This window comes from Alligator mississippiensis, chromosome 1 (genome assembly GCF_030867095.1).
Source record: "Alligator mississippiensis isolate rAllMis1 chromosome 1, rAllMis1, whole genome shotgun sequence".
NCBI classification, from domain to species: domain Eukaryota; kingdom Metazoa; phylum Chordata; order Crocodylia; family Alligatoridae; genus Alligator; species Alligator mississippiensis.
This window is the reverse complement of record NC_081824.1, coordinates 409402436-409423761: the sequence shown is the minus strand read 5'-3', so window position 1 is coordinate 409423761 and position 21326 is coordinate 409402436. Positions and strand designations below refer to the sequence as shown.

The window sequence follows — 21326 nt, the reverse complement described above, 5'->3', positions numbered from 1 at the left end:
TAAGGTACTGCATTTGACTAGAACAGCTTTTAAAGTGATAAATCTACTGAAAAACAGATATGGGCGGAAAAGAATTCTATAGTGTTAACTCACAGAAAATCTGAACCTCACAAAAGTTATAGGGTTATGTTTTATAATGTTGGAAAAATGATAAAAGGACAGTGATTGCTGCAGCCATTAGTTTGGTTGATTGAGAGTGCCTGCCCTTAAGCAGGGGAACCTCACAGTCTAGATGTTGCACAGAGAGAAAATGTGTGTTAATGTATGTGGTACATAGATTCATGATTTCATCCTCCCTGACATTTGGGACTAGCTTTTGATCTGGTATGTATTATTACCTCAAAACTGACAAGGACATCTTTAGTACTGTCAATCCCCCCCCCCCCCCAACAACAACAACAAAACCAATTGGCAAGGAGCTCAATATCAGGATTGTTCAAAGGGTGATAGGTGCCCTTTTCAAAAACACCCAAGCAACTCAGAAGCTGGTGTTCCATTTTCAAGAGACTTAGGCACCTACATGCTTTTAAAAATGATGCCCAACATTCCTGTCCCACACCCTTAATAGGACTGTACAGTACTAGGTTGGTGGTGAGGGAAAAGAGTGCTTCCTCCTTGAATTACCTCATTCAATGAGGTTTAGCTAAAGTACCCCTGCAACCATTTTAAAATATGTGGAAGGCTTAATACGCATGACAGTGATAGTACACTGGAGCATTCTAACTAGAACGCAAATGAGCACATGTATAGGCAGCAAAAGGAAATTGGACATAAAAGTCATGTTTTTTCTATGTGAGGGTTTGGTCAATAGAGGTCAAAGCATTATGGAAAATATAGCTGATGGGCAGTTTTTTAAACATTAAGGAAGAGACATTTTGCTTTACACATGCTATTAATAGTAGAAAGATAAGCTGTCCACCTGCTGATACTTCAAGTTCTGCAGCCTTATTACCAGGGTCCCTTATATGTTGTGGTTTAATAGGTCATGCAAGTTAACTGTTTCTTGCATGTGCCCTATTAAAGGGTATAAAGAAAATATGAAATAGTTTTGGTTTGATCTATGAAGCACGTACTTTCTCTTGCCAATTTGGGCTATGATACATTTAAAATCTTTCCCTAGCACTGTAATCACAAGGGATCCTGGTTTTCTCTGATTAAAAAAAAAATATCCCCAATTTTCAGATTAAAAAAGTAACCCAAAATCCATATTTTTCTGTGATTAAAATGAAACACCACTAATATCTATCTATCTATCTATACACACACACGTATGTGTGTGTGTATCCATCCATGTATGTGGACTATGCATGTATTATTATCATCCCCGTGTGTGGACTAAATATGTATTATATATGTATATCCAAATATCCCTGTATGTGGACTCAGCATCACATTGGCCACGTCAAGATAAGCGCGGCTGTGCAGTATGTGGCACTGCAGACATGTCTGCAGTGCCACATACTGCACATTCAGGTGTTCTCTGTGATGCAAGGTAGCACGCAAACAAAAGGAGGGCGGCACACATGGGGACAGTACACACTGCCCAAAACCAGAACCCGGCCAGATGGAGTCACACTCTGACTGCCAGCCCGATTCCACGCGGCAGGATCACTGCTGCTGCAGCCCTAGGAGGCCCTCAGAATCCCAGGTAAGGCTTCTGGGACCAGCCCAGTGCTGGCCCCAGCCTGCCCTACCCCACCCATGGTAACTTGCTGTGTGCCAGATGGCACGTGGCACAGGTGTTCCCCGGAGACAACTATTAGCCGCTGCTTCTTGTCCTTGGAGAAACAAATGTCCATGCTTGTGTGGATGCGTTCATTGTGTCTGTTTCTTTTTAAGTGTTATGTCTCAGCATCTCCAAACACACTCTCATTGAAAAGATGACACAAGAAAATGCCACAAAACAGACGTTATATAATAGCTAGTTATTAGAGTTGTAATGTACTGTACATGTTGTGAACCCCAAGATCACTTTCATTTTCACAGACTTTCTACCTTCTTCACTTTATGACACTCGGAGAAGCCCATTACAAACTTGATTACCCTGTTAACTTCATTGAACCACAAATGATCTGACGACCCGCCCCCCAATCTGATTTTCAGGATCCTGACAAAAGGAAGAAAGACGAGCAGCAGAATATGGACCCTAGACTTTAGAAAAGTAGACTTTGACTTCCTTAGGGAACTGATGGGCAGGATCCCCTGGGAAACCAGTCTAGGAGGAAAGGGGTCCAGGAGAGCTGGTTGTATTTTAAAGAAGCCTTAATGGCGCAGGAACAAGCCATCCTGATGAACAGGAAGAATAGCTAATGTGGCAAGCAACCAGCTTGGCTTAGGGCAGAACTTTTTAGTGAGCTTAAACACAAAAAGGGCACTTACCAGAAATGGAAGCTTGGATAAACAACTTGGGAGGAATATAAGAATATTGTTCAGGCATGCAGGGATGAAGTTGGGAAGGCCAAAGCTCATTTGGAGTTGCAGCTAGCAAGGGATATGCAGGGTAACAAGAAGGATTTCTACAAGTATGTTAGCAACAAGAGGAAGGTCAGGAAAAGTCTCTTACTGAATGCGGAAGGCAACCTAATAACAGATGAAGAAAAGGCTGAAGTACTCAATGCTTCTTTTACCTCGGTCTTCACAGACACGGTCAGCTCCCAGACTACTGTACTAGGCAGCACAGTTTGAGGAAAAGGTCAGCAGTCATCAGTGGTAAAAGAAAAGGTTAGGGACTGTTTAAAAAAGCTGGACGTGTACAAGTCCATGTGCTGGATGCAATGAATCCGAGGGTGCTGAGGGAGCTGGCTGCTGTGATTGCAGAGCCACTGGCCATTATCTTTGAAAACTTGTGGTGATCCTGGAGGTCTTGGACAATTGAAAAATGGCAAATATAGTATCCATCTTTAAGAAAAGGAAGGAGGATCCAGGGACCTACAGACCAGTCAGCCTCACCCCAATTCCCAGAAAAATCATGGAGCAGGTCCTCAAAGAATCCATTTCTAAACAATTGGAGAAGAAAGTGATTAGGAATAGTCAGCATGGATTCACCAAGGGCAAGTCATGCCTGACCAACCTAATTGCCTTCTATGATGAGATACCTGGATGAGATACCTGTGGATACGGGAAAAGCAGTGGACATAATATACCTTGACTTCAGCAAGGCTTTTGATACCATCTTCAACAGCATTCTTGCAAGCAAGCTGAGGAAGATGGTTTGGATGAATGGACTGTAAAGTGAATAGAAAACTGGCTGGATTGTTGGGCTCAACAGGTAATAATCAATGGCTTAATGTCTAGGTGGCACCTGTTATCAAGTGGAGTGCCTCAAGGGTTGGTCCTGGGGCTGGTTTTGTTCAATATCTTCATTAATGATCTGGAAGATGGGATGGATTGCACCCTCAGCAAGCTTGCAAATGACACCAAACTGGAGGTATAGTAAATTCACTGGAGGGTAGGGCTAGGATTCAAAGTGACCTAGACAAATTGGAGGATTGGGCTAAAAGAAATCTCCGAGGTTCAACAAGGACAAGGGCAAAGTCCTGCACTTAGGATGAAAGAATCCCATTTACTGCTATAGCCTGGGGACTGATTGGCTAAGGAGCAGCTCTGCAGAAAAGGACCTGGGGGTTACAGTGAACAATAAGATGGATATGAATCAGCATTGTGCCCTTGTTGCCAAGAAAGCTAACAGTATACTGGACTGCATTGGTAGGAGCCTTGCCAGCAGATTGAGGGAAGCAACTATTCCCCTCTATTCGGTACTAGTGAGGCCACATCTGGAGTACTGTGTCCAGTTTTGCACCCCCCCATAGAAAGGATATGGACAAGTTGGAGAGTGTCCAACGGAGGGCAATGAAACTGGTGAGGGGGCTGGGGCACATGACTTATGAGGAAAGGCTGAGGGAACTAGGTTTATTTAGTCCGCAGAAGAGAAGGCGGGATCTGATAGCAGACTTTAACTACTTGAAGGGTGGTTCCAAAGAGGATGGAGCTAGATTGTTCTCAGCGGTGACAGATGACAGAAAAAGGAGCAATGGTCTCAAGGGAGGTTTAGGATGGATATTATGAGAAACTCTCTCACTAAGAAGGTGGCGAAGTACTGGAACAGGTTCCCTAGGGAGGTGGTGTAATCTCTATCCTTGGAGGTTTTTAGGACCTGGCTTGATAAAGCCCTGTCTAGAATAATCTAGTTGGGATTGGTCCTGCTTTGAGCAGGGGGTTGCACTAAATGACCTCCTGAGGTCCCTTCTAATCCTAATTTTCTAATATTCTATGAATCTGAATCCAACTGGGAAAGAACAGATTGTAAAATAATATTGTACCTCATGTTTGCTAGGGAGAAGACATTTTTTCCCTTCTTGAATAGGAAATTCCATGACTGAAGGGTACATGGGCTAGAGGGTTTTTTTCTTAGAATTAATACTTTTAACAGTTGTATTTTCATATACATCAATTCAACTAAGATACCTCTTTTCACTAATTACTAGGGGTGCACTGATAAAGATTTTTGGGGGTGATACCGATAGCCGATTTTTGATACAGCTGCATGCAGCTGGTAAGTCTGGTGTGCTGGAAGGTGGGGGGAGAAGGGAGGGGACGTGGGGGCGCTGATCAAGGCCCCCACAGTGAAGGAGGGAGTGGGGCTGGGGCTTGGGCAAGCGCTGCCCAGCTGGGGCAGGGCAGCTCTTGCTGCTGTGCACATCCCAGGAGGTGACAGGGGGAGGTGTGCCCCATATCTGGCAGGGTGCAGGCAGGGCGGGCTGAAGCTGTGGGCTGGGGCTGACACCACGGGCTGACCAGGCAGGCAGTGCTTGGAGAGGGCTATGGGGGAGGGCGGCAGCCACCCCAAAAATCACCGTATACACCCCATAGCCCTCCTCCCAGTGCTATCTCTGCCTGCCCCATGCAGATCTGGGGGCACATGCTTCCCCATGCCCTCCTGGACGAGCGATGGGTTCAGTGGCGGGAGCTGTTGGATAAGCAGACGAGCCACTGAACAAGCAGCATGCAGCGGCAGGAGCTGCACCCTGCCTTTCCCCTCCCCACGAGCCATGGCTCCGTCCCACATCCCCTGGCCCCGGCTGGACAGAGCCTTCCCCTGTCCCAGCCCCACACCCTCCGTACCACGGGGACCTTGATCAGCCCTCCCAGACCCCTCCCCTTCCACCACAACAGACTTACCAGCTGCACACAGCTCTCCATGCTGCTGGCTGTGCTCCTCACTGCCTATGTGCTGCGCTGTGCCTGCACCTGCACATGTGCACAGGCCATTTATTGGCCAAATTATTGGTCACTTCAGGCTGATTTCTGATATAGACAATTTTCTTTATATTAGTGCCAATCCGACATCGGACCGGTGTATCAGTGCACCTCTACTAATTACCCATTTTAATATTGCTATCAGACCTGTTACAATGTAAGGAAGGTAAACTTAGATCATCACTCTTTCTGGTGACAATAGACTCAGCATAAAATAAGCACACTAAATTTTTGAAAAGCTGGGTCCAATAGAAAAGAGATATTTCTCTGGAAACAAACACTAGTGAAGGCAGCAATAAACAAAAACATGGTCTTTAATTCTTTCACTGGAATAACATTTTGCAGTAGAAACATGAAGGCTAAACTATACAAGTAGTTACACTAGTACTATATTAAGAAAGACTATATATTTAACTGCTGTAAGTTAAATAGGAGGCAGAATTTTAAAGTAAAATTTAATATATTTCAGTTACTCATTTTAATTAAAAATAGATTAACAGAATTGTTGACTCTACATGCTATTTGCTTACATAAGCAATAACAGAGAAGGTGTCAGAGATACGAGATACAGAAATATAGGCATTTTAAATGATCATTTAATAATCACTCAGCATGAGTTCAGTCTAGTTTTACCTAACATCTTTATTAGTGATCTGGAAGAAAGAGTAAACAACATATTGATTACTTCCCGTGAATGCAACTAACCAGAAACTGTTGTAAAAAGAAAAAGGAGAAAAAACTAACCCCAAAACCTGGGGAATCAGATAGCTTAGCATTATGCACAAATAACACAGCTTTCCACAAAGGTAGGAGGGCAGAGGTATTGGCCTCCAATCATAAAGAACCAGAGGTGAATGCCAGCAAACTCTAGCATATATCTGAAGGGTCCCAAAGTGACTCTCTTATAGCAACAGTAACCCTTGGCATCTATTTTAAAGGCACACTTCAGCAGAAATATTATCTGATTTGATATTAATGAGGTAATGTGGTCTGGATGGCATTATACCATAGGCAGGGCAATAGAGGCACTGGAATGAAATATTCTGTGGACTGTTTTCTAACTTTTAAAATCAGCACACCAAAATCACATACTATCTCAACATCATGTCCTTTGGTCAATGGGAATTTTGGATCTAGGAGAAAATGCTAACATACTGTTTACTCTTCCACAATTTAAAAAAAGAAAAATACCAGTTTTACTTTGGGTAAATCCGATATTTTTTTATCAAACCAACTCAAATGGTTGGAAAAATTCTTCCAACCATTTGAGTTGGTCTAATAAAAGACCAGCATGGCTACAACCTATACTCAAACCTAGACACTCAATGTGAAGATGTTTGTAAAACAGTAATAGCTGAAAACGTTGGTTGAGACGCAACAGCCATAACGTAAATAACATTTTGAAGAGGAAAAAAAACTATTCCTGATAACGCAAAATGTACTGAAAGAAGCACTGGACCATGAACTGAAGGGAATAATCCTCCACTGGAAAAGTTAACTATATACCCTAAAACAGGGCTGTCCAACTGGTACATCTGACTCCAAGGGGCTAAACTGTAACTCCTAAGATTCCCAGTCTGCTCCCCCTACTACTGCTGTTGTTACTCTGGGCTCCCCTTCCACCAAATCTAGCTTCCATACCCACCCAAACTCCACAGGCAGAGACAGGGACAATGAGGCTGAGGGAACCCCCAGTTGGGCAGCTTGTGGAGAGGGTGGTATAGCATAGTGGGGCAGTGCCAGCACAGTACAGTGGGGTACACTGTACCCACCACATGATGCAGCACAGTGGAATGGTGGCTAGCACATGTTGTGGTGTGGTGTTCAGAGCACAGTGTAATGTGTGTGCGGTCTGTGTAGCATATGGCTGGGGGGCTTGTGGCCCTCGGCCACTCAGAAGTTTGTTAGTCCTGCCCTAAAAGTAAGATTCTCTTCTATTTGAATCAGTGTTCTGTCATTATTTTAAAGATAAAACAGAATTAATACTTAAGATAAAACAACTTCTGAACTTACAGAAGTGGAAATCTTCTTTGCTGTTTCTGAGATTACTTGCTCCAGTGGTTTCCAGAGCTGAAATGCATAGCGACCTGAAAAATATTGTCATAAAAAAACAACCATTACTTACTTAATTCCTAAATCTCGCCTCAATTACTCATTTTTGCTAAATAAAATATCATAAGATAATAGGAATTTTGGTATAAAAAAAAAAGTCTTCTGCAGTTTTATTCTCTTAATTTCATTTTTTAAATTCTCATATTTTCTTAACCTCATGGCAACAGTTCGATGGTGAGTTTATAGTGGTTCACACAATTCAATATTTACAGTAAGAGAAAGAACAATGCTGTGGGTTTTTTTATCTAAAATGAAACACATGAACTGTAAGACCTACAGTGCTTATTCACAAGCTCAATGTATTCAGACACATTTTGTAGGATGAACTGAGTTATTTACCTCATGAATTTTAGGAAAAACAGCAACATGCAATCTTAGCTTGGAAGTGCTATATTCACTAATGTACTCAGAGCATAATGCAGTTCTCCCTAAATATTACTCAAGAGCTTTTTTTCCTCCCCTTCTTTAACCTATTTATTACAGGGTTCTTACAGCTTCATTCCAGTATCACATTCGGTGAATAACTATTCATTTTTATTTGCTTGGGGAAAAAAGCAGTCTTACCATGACTAAAGACTCTATTTGTAGTCAAGTTAGGCTTGATAGTGCTTCCTCCACAAGCCAGTGAATTCTACTATGTGCCAAGAAGGTGGAGAAGGTTTATGAAGTTCAGGAACACAACTTGTACCACATAGTAGACTTCTACTACATAGTAGAAATTTTCTCCAAGTTACTTTAATTATATACTAGCAATTTAAATCATAATTATGTCTGATATGTATTAGTTTAAAAAATAAAACAATCTCTTTGTCACATACTATTTTGCTTCTTCAGTTTTAACAACTGCCATGCCCAAACAAGTAATTTTAGTTGTAACAGAATGTGTTTCGGTTTATAAAGAAGTCCTGCTAATATGGCATATACAATGGCTCTTAACTACTAACATTTTGCACTATTTTTTCAATTTTGATTAACAGAGCATCAGGTTCCTGTCAGAGGATATTGTTATGGTTTTTTCTATGCTAGAGTAAAGAGAGCCTTTACTCTCCCAAATCTTATCCTTGTACACAGGGATGAAGTAATATTTTTTCATTATTATTGTAAAACAGATGATACTTCTTTATTTTTTAATTTATAACAGGTTTTACAGTACAAATGGTTCTTGTAATATTTTTTCCGTATCTTCTCCTTTTTCAAAATCTACTTTGAATTGTGGACCCCAAAATTAGACACAATATTTCAGTAGCAGTCTCATCAAGGGCATGTAAATTCTTCCAACTCCTATTAGATTTGCCCTATTTATATACCCAAGGACATAGGCAGACAAGGTTCCTTGGGTGAATTTGACAACCTAAATCCCTATATCCAAGGACTGCATTCACATGTGTGGACGTTTAGTTCCCCAGGGACAAGTAGCAGCGGCTCACCTTGCACTTTAGCGTGCGGCAAGTTAACCTGGGTGCGGTAGGGGAGGCTGGGGCCAGGACTGGGTTAGCTCCAGCAGCCTTACCTGAGGTCCTGGGGGGCCTCCTGGAGCAGCAGCAGTGGTGATTCTGCTGCACAGATATCCAGGGGTCAAAAAAAATCCACGGAAAAAAAGTGGAGCAGCACACGCACAGGCAGCGTTCCCTTGGAGTGCAGAGAACATCTGAATATGCAGTATGTGGCATGGCAGACTTGTCTGCGGTGCCACATACCATATGGCTGTGCCCATCTGGATGCAGCCAAGGATTGTGTTTAGCCCTTTTGAACAGAGTTTTGCCATGGTAGATCATATTCACTTTCTTGTTTATCTTACCAGCAAATGCAACAGCTGCAACACCCAGGCCAACTGCTATCATAGTTCCAGCCTACAACAGAAATACAAAGCATAAAATCAGACTGACTTTAAATATAGTCATATTCCATTCTATGAGCAACGGATTTAGTCTCAAGTGTGTAAGTTCTGTAAATGCTGTAAAGCAGAGGTGTACAACCCTCCTCCCCTTGCCCCAGGACATATCCAGACTGTAGGGTTTCTTGTGGGCTGGATCTGGACCTGGTGGCAACAGCAAGTGGTGGAGGCAGCAGGGCCAATGGCTGTGGCGGCAGCTGAGGTGGCAGAGACACTGGGGCAAGTAACAGGCCAACCAGCTGTGGAGTGAGCAGGTCTGTGTTGCATCAGCCCTTACTCAGCTTCCTATTATCAATCGCCATTCCTATGAATCTACCAAATTCACAAAAGTAGGGTGCACGGTGGCTCCTTTAATCTTGCATGTTCCCCTGCGCATGCCTTACCTCTTGCCCCCATCACTGCTGATTAGTGGAGGACCCTGCTATTCCTGATCAGCAGGAAAGCTAAAACTACAGTTTTAAACATGGCACTGTTTCTGCCTCCCTGCCAGTCAGCAGCAAACCGCAGGGCCATCCAGGACCCCTCAGCCAATCAGTGGCAGGAGGCAAAAATTAAGCCATCTTTAAAACCACAGTTTTCACCTCCCTGCTGATCAGGAGTGAGCTGCAAGTGGGGCCCCTCCACCAATCAGAAGGGGGGAGAGGGACATACAAGATTAAAGGAGCCACAATGCACCCCACTTCCGCCATGAATTCAGTAGAAAGCCCAATTCTGGGCCCCAGATTCTGCTATTTTGACTCTTGAATTCCCTGGTCTGCCAGGAGCCACACATACCGCTGGAAACACCTCTATGTCGAATCTGGCCCATGGGCTATGTGTTTGATGCCCCTGCTTTAAAGATAGCTCCAAATGCATTCAATATTTTATGACTTGTTCATAAAAGCAAATCATAACCATTTCTCCATATATTTTAAATTTGTAGCACTTAGCCTTTTTTAAAAGCCTTGGTAAATTTTACTACACAAAATTAGGAATTTGGAAGGCAGTGGGAAATTCTGCACCAGATGTGATAAATTAAATAACTTTAATTGTTCAGTACTATTAATAACCATGACAAAACCTCATGATTAGTCTGAAGCTACCTACTGCCAGTTTAGCAAATCACATAGTTGTAACAAAACATTTTAAGCAGATAATATAACATGACACAAAACAATTCGGCTAAGATGAACTGAAATAGTTCATATAGGAGAACTCTAATTTAGTTTAAAAGAACAGAGATAACAGCAACCACAGAATTAATAACTAGAAAATCTGGAGATTTGGACTGGGATTACAAGGGGATCAATGTTTGCATCAAATCACTATATGGGAATCTCATTGTGACAGACTTCCTGGGAATGAGCAAGGAGTATTAACTCAAGCACTGTTCCCAGGCTTACAATAACCAAGAGAGCTCCCGGCCATACTTGTTATTCCTTCTGTAAAGTCAGCAGCAACTGCAACGGAGGTCACAGGGATGTTAGAGCCTTACAGCTTCTCCCCAGACAGACCCAACCAAGGCATCAACACCAGTTTTTTCTTCCCACCAATCCCTTAGCCACATGAAGCAGCAGAAAAGAGCTAGTAAAGTGCATCACTGTGTCAAACCTTGAAACCCTGTTCTCTATTGTCAACCATATAGGATTCTCCCCTGAGGAAGGGAAGGGGTTTTTTTTTCCCCTGAGGAAGGGAATTAATTCAGGGCTATACTGAATTAGTGGCCCATCTAATTCAGCACCCTGCCTTTAACAGTGTCTAGTAGCAAATACAGGCAACCCCTGTTTAACAGTTTTGTTTAGCGCTATTTTGTCATAATATTCATTCTACATTCATACTTGATTCCATTTAGCGCTCAGCGAATTTCGTTATAATACTCACAGTCGTCATCTTAGTTCATCAAAAACTTTTAGTTCTGCTTAACACTATTTCCACTTAATGCTCAGTTTTTCAGGAACCAATGAAGAGGGCTAAGTGGGGGTTGACTATTTCAGTGGGATATGAATTAAAAAAAAACAACTTAAAGAAGCTAGTCCCTAGCCCCTGTCAAAAAGTGAGATATGCTTCTGCTCTGAAGCAAATTGATTTACATGGTAGAGAGACTGTGATCCTATGTTAAATTAAATTTTTTATGTTAGCTTTTACTTCTTCAGATTAATTGTTTAGAAAAGTGTTCTTTTTAATTAGTTTTACATTTTGTTGCCTTTCAGTTTTACAAAATTTCCTCTTGTTCCTGGACCGTGAAAAAGATTAAATATGAGAGCCCAACTTAACTTCACTGTATCCTTATTTTGTTTATATCTCCTACACTCCTACGATTTTAAGCTAAATCTTTTTAACTTCTCTTTACATGAAAGTCTTGTCAAGTCTTTACCACCTGACATCTTTCTCTGAGTCTCTTCTATTGTGAAATAGGGTGACAAGAACACTGAAGTGAGACTGTAAACCTGATTCATAATTCCAGCAGATTGTTTTCCTCCCTTTTCCATGGTTTGTGACCACTGCTCCATATTCATTAAAACTTTCACTGAACTGTCCAGAATGACAGCTAAATCTTGTTTGGCGTGCTCACAGTACTTAGGAGTACAGCAATGTGTGAAGTGATTAACATTAATCCTCATAATGTTGATTATATTTTATTTATCAAAATTAAGTTTCACCTGCTATTGTGCTGACCACTTTTCCAGGTTTAATAGGTTCCTCTAAAATTTTTGGTTGTGATTATCAGGTGATAATGTTATCAGGTAATAACAACGTACCTAAACAATCTTATTCTTCCATTACCAGGTTTTTATGCATCTCTCCTGCTTGTTGGCCATTCGTTAATTTTTCTTATATACTGTTTTATTTACATATGAATTTTGTGCAACCTTTTGTTCCATACACTACTCAGCTGTGCCCAGAGCCTGAGGAAGGGTTCTGCGATACCTAAACACTTGCCTTTGTCTATCCCAACCATGCAGCTGGTCTAATAAAAGAGATCACCTACAACAATTCTTGCCCTTCAAGAATTTGTGCTACTCTTTAATACACTGAATTTTTCTGGCACCTGCAATGTTGCCATTCTATCCTTTACCACATCTAATTAATAAACAATACCAGTCTTAACGTGAAATGTTACAAATATTTTTCCAGAAATTTTAGAAAGAAAGGTATAAAAATATCTGTGAAAGTCAATTTTGTAGTAAAGCAAATTGCAAGCATGTTGGAAGATGTAACACATGGCATATATTTAAAAGACAAAAGGGACACAGAGTTGTTAAATTATTTAGAATATAATTTATAGGGCTGTGTAAAATTTTGGCGGCTGTTTCATTTTGTATTTGGACGTTTCAACGGTTGAAACACTGAATCTGAAACAAAACGCAGGGCTCTGAAACAGCTCTGAAATGAAATGGGCCATCCGAAACACTTCAGAAAAATTCTGAAACATTTCAGAGCTGTTTCGGAGGAGGGCTTGCAGGGAAAAAGGAAGGGGGAGGACTGCTCTGATATTGCCATCTGTAGCTAGTGGCCAGGGACAATGATCTGTCCCTGAGGTCCCTTCCAATCCCAGTGCTAGGGAACTGAACCAGGTTCAATTCCCCAGTTCCCCAATCTTTCCCCCAGCTCTCTGATCGCTTCCCCCAGCTCTTCCGGGGGGGCAGGCCCCCGGATGATGCGGGATGACAGCACGTTGCTGTTTCCAGGCAGCAGCTCTGGGATATTTCTCCAGCCAGCAACAGCATCCTGCTGAAACCCCGCACGCAGATCTGTGCCACCTGGGAAGAGCTGGGCAGCGGTAAGAGAGCTGGGGAATTGAACCAGGAGCTGCTACTGACAGGTGGAGCCGCCCCAGTTTCCAGGCAGCGCGCCGTGCTCTGCCGAGCTACACTGCACCCGGGCAATGGTGTGGGTGCCACGCAGGGTGGGCAATCCCCACTGCCCCCCACTGCCCTGCGCTGCATGGAGTGGGGCTCTGCTATGAGCCCTCAAAGGCCCCAATCACCGCTGCCAGAGCCAGTGAGTGCAGGGTTTGGGGGGGGGGTTTTAAAGCTCCGCGCTCACTAGGTGTGGAACACACAGATGACAGCATGCTGCTGCTGCTGGCTGGGGCTAGCGCCAGCACCTGAATCTGCCTGGCGCGGCCCATGCCAAGCACCAGGAAGAACTCAGTGCTAATGCTAGGCCCAGCCAGCAGCGGCAGCCTGCTGTCATCCCGCACGCAGTTCCAGGGGTCCACACCCCCCAGGAGGGCTGTGGGGCTGTGCCAGACTCCTCCCGGGGTCCTGCTGCCGGCAAGTGATATCAGTTTTGCTTTGAACAGTTTGAGGTACAGTTTCCTAGAAATCACCCATCTCCTTGAAACTTGGCAGGCTTCTTGGCCTCAGAAGGGCTACCATCTCTGCAAAAGTTTCATCCAAAACAGGCAAGAAATGACAAAGTTATAGGCAGTTTTGTGATTCCCTTTATAGTCTATGGCCAAAACACTGTCGAAATTCCTAAAAAGCTCTGAAACCATTTTGGCCAAAATGAAACGGGACAGTGAACTGAAACACCTAAACAAACCACTGCACCTCTGAAACGCCGAATACAAAATGAAACGAAACACAGGCATTTCGTACAGCCCTAGTAATTTAGTTATTAAAATTAGGAAGTAATTCTGCTGAAGTGGTTCAAGTAAATAAAGGAAGTATATCGTTGAAATCTTCCATAAATTAATTTGTTACTTTAGTCCTTGGTTTCCTTTTATGTATTCAATATGTATACTGCTAAGCTGAAGTTTCTGTGATATAAAAATACACTATCTAAATCAGCAACTTCATATTTTTCCATATAATCCAAGCTGAATTGACGTCTATGCACAACAATAAAAGACTAGATCACTGAACATGCAATCTTCAAAAGAATGAACAGTCACTCCAGATATTAATTCTGTATCTATTATGATCTGTTGGAAAAGCTAGAGGGAATGCAACTCACCAGCAGAGAAGGAAAAAAGTACACATGTGTTAGACTAGCACAACTATAACTATTTTTTACTCATTGCTTCAAAATAATTTTGCATGCAGCACAGTGGAAAAGCAATAAAGGACTAATTTTCAGTGGTGTGCATACAAGTTTCCATTTTCAAAAATAAGTTTATAAAATATAGGCTTTAAATGTAACTACATTTGAAGTGTTCCATTAACACATATGGCAAATTTGTGTCAATATAATGGAACAAGAAACAAAAGCAGCTCTCACTTTTTCCTGTTTTTTGACAGACAAACAATACTGGCTTAAATTGAAGCCATGTGCCCTAAATTCTTTGCTAAATTAAAGTCTAGTTTGTAACTTTTGTAGAATGCAAATCATCTTAATCCAGCTAATTAAACATAAGTATAAATTATTAGTTTATTTTATTCTTGAATGATTAAAAAAGGTTAAAGAACATCATCTTGGAATGAATGAATTTAGGCTGGACATTAGAAGGTTTCTAACCATCAGAGGAAAGAATTTCTAGAAGAGCTTTCCAAAGAAGTGATGGGTGAGCAACCTAATTAATTTAAATTAGAAATTGATAAATTTATGGGTAGAATTATATGATGTGGGTGTTTGTGATAGCAGAGGATCATACTTGATGATGGGGGGGAGGGGGGAAGTCTCTTCTCCATTTAAGATTCCTATGAATACAACAGGCTTCAAAAAGCAAACAAATAATTTCAAGTATCCTCTAAATTCCTATGCTAATTATTGTAGTTTCACAATCCCACCTGCCTATTTAGAGACTGTTAATGTTTGTATGCCTCTTTCACACCAAAATAAATGGAACTGATTGACAGGGATCCTGGTTTTCTCTGATAACCCCCTCCAATTTTCAGATTAAGAAAAGTAACCCAAAATCCACATTTTTCCATGATTGAAGTGAAACACCACTAATATACAGACCTATATATAGTGGTGTTTCATTTTAATTATGGAAAAATGTGGATTTTGGGTTTCATTTTTATATCTGAAAATAGAATTTTTTTATCAGAGAAAACCAGGATCCCTGCTGATTGATAAAGTATCTTTCTTGCAGAGCACCTCTGCTAAACTCCTTGAAAAGTCAAACTGGCTCTGCCCCCAAGTCCCCATTCAACCTTAAATAACTCCCAAATGATTACTCAGTAATAACTCTAAAATTAGAGACAGTGGTAACTCTAACATTTTGAAATAACATGGAGCTAGATGACATTCTGCATGCTTTACAACAGGGTTTACAGAGGTAGTCCTAATGGCTCCTAAAGGGGCATACACACAATATTCAGAACACTAGATCTCTCTGGTAGAGTACCCTACAAGGCCTCACTAGCCACTGACATGACACGATAAAAGTAGGTAGGACGGCCCTACAGCTGCTCCTCTTCAACAGCACTCTTGAGAGTGGTGACAACTACATCCTCCTCTCTGCAGGGCCTCACCTATGGAGTCCCATAGGACTGTTTCTTATCTGTTTTTCTCTTCAGCATCTATATAAAAATCACTAGATTTAGGAGCTTAGATGATCTGGTAACATGAGTGTCTAAATATCATATTAAACCTCTTACTGTCTAAGAAGCTGCTCCCCCATGAGGATCTAGACTTTGTGACCTCCAGGCTGGACTACTGCATTTTAGTATATCTGAATTTTAAATATGAAACAAGTTCCCAGGCTGCATCTGGTACAAAATGCAGCTACCCACAAGGATATTAAGCTATTACTCAAGTCCTTGACAGCTCCTTGACAGTTTAGGGTCCTGATTTCCAGCTCCATTAAAGATTAAATTTCGACTTCTGTATCCCTTTGACAGGAGGGCATCGATAGTGCGGGTCAAAGCCCAGGAAAAAATGCAGGAGAATCTCAGCTAAGGGGTCACTCTAGTTAAGGAATAAACTTCAGGAGAAAATTAGGCTCTTGAGACTGAGCACCCAGTCTTGCACTTAGTGGGAGTAAGTGGGGGTTCATTTTCTGGGCTCAACAGGGGAGGTGGTGTGAGCATGCCCGGTAAGTTCACTAAGAACTTCTGATACAACTGCCAGACAGTACAAAGCCTTATGCTTACACAAAAAAACAAACAAACAGTGAAGTTTCCTACATTCAAACTATCTAATCCACAAAATGAAGAGTAGGGAAAAATAAGCTTATTTAATTTTAGCCTGTAACAATGGATGAATAATTGGTATTGAAAAGTTACATTAACTTGGTCCAACAAAACTATCACCCTAAGAAATCCTTGCCTCTTTCACTGAGAAGTAATTAAAAAAATACTTTCCCTTTTATTATAAGAAAATGTGTTCCCTCCATAAATAAAAAATGATAGGAGCAAAAGATGAGAGGGTATGTTCAAACATAAGAACTGCCACTTACTGGGTCAGACCATAAGTTCATCTGGCCCAGTATCCTGGCTCCTTGGATGTGTTTGAGGGCCAGTAGGTGCTGGCTGATGTGTTCCATTTGGTGTCCCCTTCTGATGACCTACTTTTTAACCTATGACCTCACTCCCATTCCTGTTTTCTTTTTTGTTGTCCCACATAATCAGTTGATGTGTCCCCAGTGGCCTCCCTTATTCAGGAAGGCTTACAGTTCCTGTGATGGGCAACAGCCCATGATCATGTCAAGGTACTGTACAATAGGTCTGTGTCATCTGGCCCAGCATTCTGGCTCCTTGGATGAGTCTGAGTGTCGTTGGCACTGTCCAGTGTGCTCTGCTTGGTGTCCGCTTCTGAAGCCCTACTTATTAACCTATGACTTCACGCCCGTTCCTGTTTTTGTTGTCCCGCATATTTAGTTGATGCGTCTTCAGTAGCCTCCCTTCTTAAGGGAGGCTCATAGTTTCCCATGATGGGCTAAGCGGCACAACAAACCGGCCTGTTTCATTCAGTCCACTGGCTCCTTGGATGCATTTAAGGGCCAGTGGGCACTGTCCGGTGTGCTCTGCTTGGTGTCCCCCCCTCCGCACACTAATTTTGAACTGCTAACTTTTGCTCCGATCCATATTTTGTCCTTTAGTTGCCCCAAGCAATCAGTGATGTGCCCTTAGCAGCCCCCTCATCAAGGGGGGTTTATAGGTCTAGGAAGTTCTAATTCAGAGGGTGTATCCCTAACTACCATACTCACTAGCAATTGAAACAACTTCCCCCAACAGTCTCTCCAAGACTTTGTCCCATTCCTTCCTGAATTTGGCTAAACTGGCAGCTGCCACAATATCTGGTGGCGATGAGTTCCACACTTCAATGACATGCTATGTGGAAAAAAAACCCCTTTCTTTGGCTTCTTTTAAGCTTGACACCTGCTTACTTCAGTGGCTCTCTACCTTTTCAGGCTCACTGGCCTTGAGGCTCCCTCCTGGGTTGGATGGTGTGCAAGGAGGGACCAAAAACACATAAACAGGGATGACCGTGACTCCAGCCACACAAATTCCCTCCCCACACTGTATCTTCTGTGAACTGAATAGCACCCAAGTTCAAAAACAGGTTGATCTATGACAGTGGTGACCTTCTGTCAGAGGGGTCAGGCAGTGGGCATGGGGGACTGGCAAGACCAGGGATACACTCAAGAAGGGCCTGCCATTCTCTGCTTATGTCCCTGCACCTTGTGCACTCTTCAAAGGGCCTGGCTTTTGAGGTGTCATCCCAGAACTTGGGCCAAAGCCCACCAAGCAGTGCTACAAGTTCCTTTCATGAGGGGGCTACTAAGAACACATCCCTGATTGCTTGGAACAAATAAGATAAAACAGGGATGGGAGTGAAGGTCAGAGGTTCAAAATAAGTGCACAGAGTGGGGGCATTCACAGGGATCTGGAGGCAGTACTGGCTGCCCTACTACCCTGGAAATCATAGAAAATGAGGGTTGGAAGGGACCTCAGGAGGTCATCTAGTCCAACCTCCTGCTTGAAGCAGGACCATCCCCAACTAGATCATCCCAGTCAAGGCTTTCTCTAGCTGGGTCTTAAAAATCTTCAAGGATGGAGAATCCACCACCTCTCTGGGTAACCTGTTCCAATGCTTTCCTACCCTCCTAGTGAGAAACTTTTTCCTAATATCTAATTTAAACTTCCCTTGCTGGAACTTGAGACCATTGCTCCTTGTTCTGTCATCTGTTACCACTGAGACCAGTCTAGCTCCATTCTCTTTGGAACCTCTCCCTCCACCATGTAGTTAAAAGCTCTCCTCCAAGTCTTCTCTTCTGCAGACTAAATAAGCCCAGTTCCCTCAGCCCCGCCTCAGAAGTCAGGTGCCTTAGCCCCTGAATCATTTTCGTTGCCCTCTGCTGGACTCTCTCCAATTTGTCTACATCCTTTCTATAGTGGGGCCCAAAACAATACAGTACTCCAGATGTGGACTCACCAGTGCTGAACAGAGGGGAGCAATCATTTCCCTCAACCTGCTGGCAACACTCCTACTAATGCAGCCCAGTGCACTGTTATGAATATCCCAAGTTCTCAGCACATCACAGTCACAGTCCTGGAGAACTAGGGCCAGAAGGGACCTCCAGAGGTCATCCAGTCCAACCCCCTGCCTTAGGCACAACCACCCCTATCCAAACCATCCCATACAGCCATTGCCCACGGTCTACATAAGACTACTGTCAAAACCTACAGCCACCGGTTGAACTCCAGAGCTTTGCTGTAGTGTGAAAAAGCATTTCCTCTCTAAAGGGTGGGAAGCACAGGGAAATGGAGGGCACCACTGCAAGAGCAAAGGGGTGTTCAGTGAGTGACCCTTCCCTGCAGAATCTGCTCTGCTGTGATTCCAGGGAAGTGTAGGGAGCACAAAGGTAATGGAAATACCAAACAGCTCCTCAGAGAGCAAAGAGGGGCCTGTCCATGCTGCCTGGGCCCTATAGCAGCAAGGCCCCTTAGCAACATTGCCTGGTCTTCAATGTGAAATTATCATACTGTAAGCTCAAAATGATTGTATTTGCTGAAAAACTATTGTATGCTGAAAAATATGTAAATAAGCATGCAAATGTGTCTTATTTACTTTATATCGCTCACTGTAAAATCACCAGCGAGTGAGTAAGAACTGGGTCACTGAAGTTGAAGCCTTTATTTTGAGGCGAGCAGTTATAAGAAAATGCTGACAGCAAGCTCAGATCAAGTGTGGGGGCATCCAAATCCCAAGACTTCTGGGCTTGCACATAGGATGACTGCCAATGGATTTGGGAGTATCTGAAGTCCCAGGTTGAGAGCCTGGGATGGAGGATGCTGGCCCGTGTAGTACCATACATGGTGTTTAGAACAACTGAGTTCTGAAGCCTGCTCAACTGATGTGATTTTTGGGCATTTGTACACATGGCTGTGCCACAGCCCTGGGCACTTTTAAAAGTTCCCAGAGCTGCGGCACGTGACGTCGTACGAGCAGCAAAAGATGCATCCGTGTTGACAGTGGTGGCAGCGCACTGTGGAACTAAAACACATCGGAGGTGTTTTAGTTCAAAAGCACGCCGCTGCCATTTTCTGCGTGCTGACTCACATTTTGCCGCTTATACAACTGCACACGAAGCAGCGCAGTGTGGGTCAGCTCGTGCGTGGAGCAAACACAATTAATGGAGGCTGCTCCAACCCACCAGATACCCGGCCCGCTGCAGGACAAAAAGCTCTGTGTATAAAATGCCCATTGACTTCTGTTCCATCCATATAGTCTGGAGCCGATTTGACCTGGAACACGAAGTACATTCATTTTTTAAAAAGCCCCAAAGTAAGTTAAGACTCTCTGAGACTGACCTGGGTGTCCTGTATGCTGCCTCAAAAATGATCCTACATCTCGAGTACTTGTGCTATTATTGATCACACATCCTAAAAGGGGTGAAATGACCGTACCCCGGGCCGGGCAGCACCGCCCCGCAGCGCAACGAGCGACGTTTCCCAGGCTGGAGCGGGGCGCGGACAGGAGCTCCCCCCGCCCGGGAACCGGCTGCGCCCCGGCCCTCGCGCTTGTCTCCAGCCCGCCCCCAGCACTGGCTGAGATGCGCCCAAGCCCCTCCGGGCCCGGGCAGGACCGTGCGTCACTCACCAGCCCGCGGCCCAGGTCGGGCTCGCCTGCGCGGCCCCTGCCGCTGTACTCGACATAGCGCAGCCCCTCGGACGAGGCCCCGGCCTCCGCCATGACAGGGCCGCGAAAAGCCCGATGGCAACCGAGGAGGGACCAAAACAAACGAACGCGGACGAGCGAGCGAGCGCGCTGCCCTCCCCCACCCGCGTCGATACGTCACCGCGTGCCGAGAGCCCCGCGGGGAGGTGGGGGCTGCGCCAGGCACGAGTCACGGGTGAGCACAGGGGATGCGTGTCTTGGAGTCAACTGGAGTCAACACACACACATACACACGCACGCACTCACTTACTCTCTCTCACACACGCGCGCGCGAGAGGAGCTGTCGGCACAGACAGGCCCTGCGTCCACCCACCTCCCCCTGTTACCTGGGGATTTCGGCCTGAGGAAGAATGTCGTGTATTGGAAAGTGTGTGTGCACGATTTGTACTCCCTTCTCCACTTGAAGGGGGTTGCTAGCTGGCAGGGGTGCTATGGACGAAACTGCAGACTGCTCACAATTTCCCTCTGTCCCAAAGGAGCCAGGCCAGGCCAGTCTGGAGCTTAACTATGTACAAATGTATTATTACTTACATAAATGGAGAGCCATAAATATAACCATATGTACAGACCTATATATTTAGCAGTATATATAGTTTGGTAGAAAATAGTTTACACCACTAATTTCTACCAAAGGTCCATAATACCAGTGCAAATCTCGACAGTATTATACTTACTCTATATGAACACATATGATTAATTTTTAAACCTACAGAAATAATTACTTGTCATTGTAAAACCTATTTAGAAATCAATAAAAATGTCCCTACCTAATCATTTTTCTGTTCATCGATTCACATAAACATAAGGAAGAAGAGCACGTTGTTTGCTTATTCTTTCAATTAGTAAATCCAAATGAAAACACACATGATAAATTAAAAGTATAGGCATCTTTAAAAATGTGCATAAAACCTTAGCCTTCTTCCAGTTTATGGTGATTTGTTTAGGAAATTTAAACATTTTCTGAAGCTACTGCTGATGTTCTTTGACAATAGATAAGGTAAAACAGGAG

At 43.5% G+C, this 21326-nt stretch overlaps 1 protein-coding gene across 1 annotated transcript in view; it reads right to left on the bottom strand.

Moving 5' to 3' along the window:
* Positions 1-20404, bottom strand: part of DNAJC15 (DnaJ heat shock protein family (Hsp40) member C15) — a 28521-nt gene extending 8117 nt beyond the window's left edge. The window contains exons 1-3 of the mRNA XM_006258985.4: positions 20240-20404; positions 9167-9218; positions 7270-7343 (exon numbers count right to left, since the gene is read on the bottom strand). Of these exons, the coding sequence (XP_006259047.1) occupies positions 7270-7343; positions 9167-9218; positions 20240-20332 (219 nt within the window). The 5' untranslated portion in view covers positions 20333-20404. The remainder of the gene's footprint in view (positions 1-7269; positions 7344-9166; positions 9219-20239) is intronic.
* Between the last annotated feature and the right edge of the window lie 922 nt (positions 20405-21326).